This window comes from Aureococcus anophagefferens (assembly GCF_000186865.1).
Source record: "Aureococcus anophagefferens unplaced genomic scaffold AURANscaffold_7, whole genome shotgun sequence".
Taxonomy (NCBI): Eukaryota; class Pelagophyceae; order Pelagomonadales; family Pelagomonadaceae; genus Aureococcus; species Aureococcus anophagefferens.
Window position 1 is genome coordinate 1,103,897 of NW_008705567.1, and position 4,336 is coordinate 1,108,232.

At 72.4% G+C, this 4,336-nt stretch overlaps 1 protein-coding gene across 1 annotated transcript; it reads right to left on the bottom strand.

The window, feature by feature from the left end:
• Positions 1-272: 272 nt before the first annotated feature.
• AURANDRAFT_71466 (hypothetical protein) lies at positions 273-3,736 on the bottom strand (the record flags this gene model as incomplete). Its single annotated transcript, XM_009038081.1, has 2 exons — positions 273-1,428; positions 2,604-3,736. The coding sequence occupies 2 exons, from the start codon at positions 3,734-3,736 to the stop codon at positions 273-275; spliced, it is 2,289 nt and encodes a 762-aa protein (XP_009036329.1).
• Positions 3,737-4,336: the final 600 nt, after the last annotated feature.

Genomic DNA, 4,336 nt, shown 5'->3' on the forward strand with positions numbered 1-4,336 from the left:
TCGCGCTCGCGAGCCAACGCAATGATCTCAGCAGCCCAAATTCGCTGCCCCGCCCCGTCGAAGGGTTCCGCAGCCGCGCCGCGCCGCGCGACCCGCCATCGTTGCACTCAGCCCGCGCGCTGCGGCGTGGAAGAAGAAAGAAAACGCTAGCGGCGGCCCCGAGTAGTACGAGGACCTCGCGTTTCGCCTGCCACCCCATCTAGATTTATATCCCCTTGTTCGAAGCCGCCCGGACAACCGGCAAGAGTTCAAGCAAATATTCAACGACCGACTTACCGCGGCGGGCACCGGGGGTGGTCGGCGAAGACGTCGAGGGCCATGTCGCGGACCCGCTGGGCGTACATGAGGGGGTACTCGAGGTTCCAGTAGTGGCCCGCGTCCTCGACGATCTCGAACTTGAGCGGCGGCTGGCCCGGCGTCCGGTGCGAGTTGAGGCGCTGGCGGTCCCAGAATTCCAGCGGGTGCTGGCCCGGCGGCTTGAGGTCGTAGTCCGGCTGCATGATCCGCACGTCGTCGACGTCGCCGAAGCCGGCGTGCGTCGCCGCGGAGCCCGGCCGGCCGTCGACGCCGTGCAATTCGACGAGGAAGTGGTTGAAGGAGAAGCGGTTCAGCCGCGTCTCCTGGATGCACGTCCGCCAGAGGTCGTTCCGCAGCGCCGCGGTCGCCGCGTCCTTCTTCGACGCGGTCTGCTCCTGCTTCATGGACGCGGCCATGACCTCCTGGGGGAACTTCATGTCGCCGTAGATGGCCTCCTGCCGGTCGAAGATCTTGTTCAGGTCGCCGAACTTGGCGTGGATCTCCGGTGCGGAGAAGTCCGTCGTGCAGCCGTGGAGGAAGAGCCCCGCGACGAGGTCCGGCCGCGTCGCCGCGAGCAGGCCCGCGACGTTGCCGCCCAGCGACGTCGCGACCACCAGGCACTCCGCGACGCCCAGCGTTCGCAGGTGCCCGACGCAGCGGTCCACGGACCTTTTGAGCTCGAACTCCTCCAGGAAGGCGTAGTCGCCGTGGCCCGCGAGGTCCAGCGCCACCGTGTGGAACTCGCGCGACAGCGCGAGGAGCTGCGGCCGGTACTGGTGCCGCGTGAGGCTGCCCGCGTGCAGGAAGAGGATCGTCGGCAGGCCGCGGCCCTCGTTGACGGACGAGGACCCGCGCCGCGTCGCGATGGCCCAGAACGACCGCAGGTCCGGCCCGTCGGGCAGCCAGGCGAGGTCGCCCAGGGGCAGCCAGAGCTCGCCGTCGAGCGGCGCGCCGTCGACGATTTCGGCGACGCGGAACTCGCGCGCCCGCAGCTCGTCGTCGAAGCGCTCGTCGTCGCAGGCCACGACCGTGCCCTCGGGCAGGTCCGCGTCCCTCGACACGACGACAAACTCCATCGGAGTAGTGGCCACCACGCCAAGACGACTTCGACGACTGGTACCGAGGCTAAAGCTGAATCGAGAAACGTGCAGGAAAGATTGTGTCACCACTCAAACCAGAGCTTAGCCGCTGCCCCCGCGCGGAGCTGGTTGGGCACCGGGCCGCGCGCGCGCGCTTCTCCCCCGGAGGGGCGCGCGCCGCCGAGCATGTCGGCGCTGAGCAACGTGCGGCGGCTCCGCGAGCAGCGCCTCGCCGCCGAGGCGAACGCGGGCGCCGACGACATCACGCTCGAGGACCTCGAGGAGGTCAAGGAGGCCGACGACCTCAGCGCCGCGTCGCCGCCCCGCCTGGGGTCGCCCGTCACCGAAAAGGAGAAGGCCCTCCAGAGCGACTCGTCGAGCAGCCGGCTCGCCGACGACTGCGCCGAGGCGAAGGCGGCGCCCGGCGACGACGCGCCGGGGGACGACGACGCGCCGAGCCGGAGCGTGACCCCCAAGAAGGAGCCCGGCGACAAGGGCGGCGCCGCCGTCGCGCCGGAGGGCGCCGCGGTCGCGCCGGGGGACGTCCCCAAGGCCGTCGCCGCGCCCGCGACGAGGCTGCCGTCGCCGTCGAAGCGGCCGACGCCGAGCAAGGCCGCGCTGCGGTCGCCCGCGAAGAGCGCCAAGGCGCGCGCCTCGGGCCGCGCCGCGCCCAAGACGCCGCCGCCCCGCGCGGCGGCGCGGACCGCCGGCGCGTCCCCCGCCAAGGCGTCGCCCGCGAAGGCGTCGTTGAAAGCCGCGACGCACGCGGTCGTCGCCGCCGCGCCGCCGAAGCCGCGGCCCCGGGAGCCCGAGGAGCCCCTCGCGCCGCCCGACGACGACTGGTGGCGGCGGCACCTCGCCGACAAGGACAACTTCGACTACGACGTCGGCTACTCCTGCGAGGGCTTGGATAGGGACGGCGTGCAGGCCATGGAGCTCGAGCGGAGCGCGCTCTTCTTCGACCAGTGCGGCAACGCCGCGGCCGCGTCGACGGCGCGCAAGGCCGCCGTCGAGTTCCGCCGGCGGTCCCAGGACGGCGGGCTCACGGCGCCGCCCGACGCGCTCCTGCGACGGTACTGGACGGCCGCCGTGCGGCGGAAGAGCAAGTGGGGCGACCCCATCCCGGACGTCACGGCGACGGACTGGGCCGCCGACGCGCCCGACGACACGGACGAGCCCTGCATGTAGTAACGGGTTCGGGAGTGTTAGGAGGGCGGCGCGGCTCACGCCTCCTTCGTCTCGGGGGCCGCCTCCTCCTTGGTCTCGGGGGCCATCTCGGGGCCCGGGAGCGGCGGCGCCTCCTCCTTGGCCTTGCGCACGCCGGCCACGGAGGCGGCGGCGCCGGCGGTCTCGGAGCTCGCCGGCAGACACGCGACCTCGGGCGGCGCGTCGAAGGCCTGCGCGCCGTTGCCCTCGGGGCTCGGCGGCGGCGGCGGGAGGTCGTCGAGGCTCTTGCGGCGCTCGGCGACCTGGGCCTCGCGGCGCGTCTCGCGCTCGTCCTCGGAGCCGGAGCGCTCGACGGAGTTGGACCGGGAGCGGCTCGGCCGGCGGCCGAAGGAGTTCTTGCGGGAGAAGGAGAAGACGCGGCCGCGCGCCGCGGCCGGCGACGCGTCGCGGTCGGCGGGCGACCGGGAGCGGCGCCGCGCGGCGCGGCGCGACGAACCCGGCGTCGCCTCGTCGTCGCTCGCGACGGACGTGGCGGACCGGCCCCGGCTCAGCGACGGCCGCCGGGGCTCGCGCGGGTGCTGCCGGTCGACCTCGACGAGCGTCTGCACGTAGCCCAGGTCGCCGGCGACCTCGACGTCGTGCTGGTGCCAGTCCTCCTGCTCGTGGCGGTCGTCGTTGAGCGTGGGCAGCGACGACTTGGATTTGGGCTTTTCTCCGTACGACGGCCGGCGCTGGAACGACGGCCGCCGGTGCGCGCCGGGCCCGTGGTGCGCGCGGTCCCCGGAGCCGAACAACAAATCGTCCTCCTTCTCGTGGTCGTCGTCGTCGGGGAGCGCGAAGGGGTGGTGGGCGTCGTGGTGCACGAAGCCGTCGAGCTCGTGGTGCGCCTCCGCGTGCAGCGCGTTCGACAGCGTGTCCGACTCGAGGCCCTTCTCGCGCCGCGTGGGCTCGAAGGCGCGCCGGGCGGCGCTCCCGAGCGCCGCGAGCACGTTCGACGAGTCGTGGCCCTTGGGCAGGCCCCGCTCCCCTCTGCGCAGCGAGCCGTGGAGCGACCCCGTCTCCGACGCGACGTCGAAGCCCTCGAGGTCCCGGTCGTCCGTCGCGGACGCGCCGTCGTCGGCGCCGCCGCTCTCGGACGGCACGACGTGGGGCTCGGCGATCTGGATGGACGCCGTCCGCGAGCGGTGGGTCATGTGCTTCCACGCGCCGTGGAGCTTGCCGTGGAGCTTGCCGTCGGCGCCGCGGTAGACGCTCGCTCGTGTCCGTCGTCAGCGTCTGGACCTTTTGCGCACGTTGACCAAGTTATTGAAGGGGGAGCACACCCGAAGATCCCGCCGGGGAAGGCGCGGGCGGAGGCCTAGCCGGGGATCTGGCGAACCACACCGGCCCCCTCCTCCACCCTGAAGATCGTGCGCGCACTCGGGACGGAGGCGGCGGTACACTCGCGCCACGCCTGGTACCACCGCCACGCCGAGAGCACGCCGGGACTGGCGCAAGGCAGTAGCATCCTGAGTCGCCTCATTCAGACGACACTCAACGGACTCTCCGTGGACCGGGGGAGGTTGAGAACGAAGGCACCCGCACCCGACGGGCAGGACGTCCGGCTCGACTAGGCCGATTCAACCTCAGGACCACAAGTGGCTAGCCGAGGGCACCGCCGAAGAGGACACCCGTGGTCAGCGGGACCGAAGAGAGCAAAGACGCCGACGAAGAGAGCGAAGACGCCGACGTCGACGGAGCCGCACACAGCGCCACGCTACGAAGAGACGCTGCAGAATGCAGAGAAACGAATG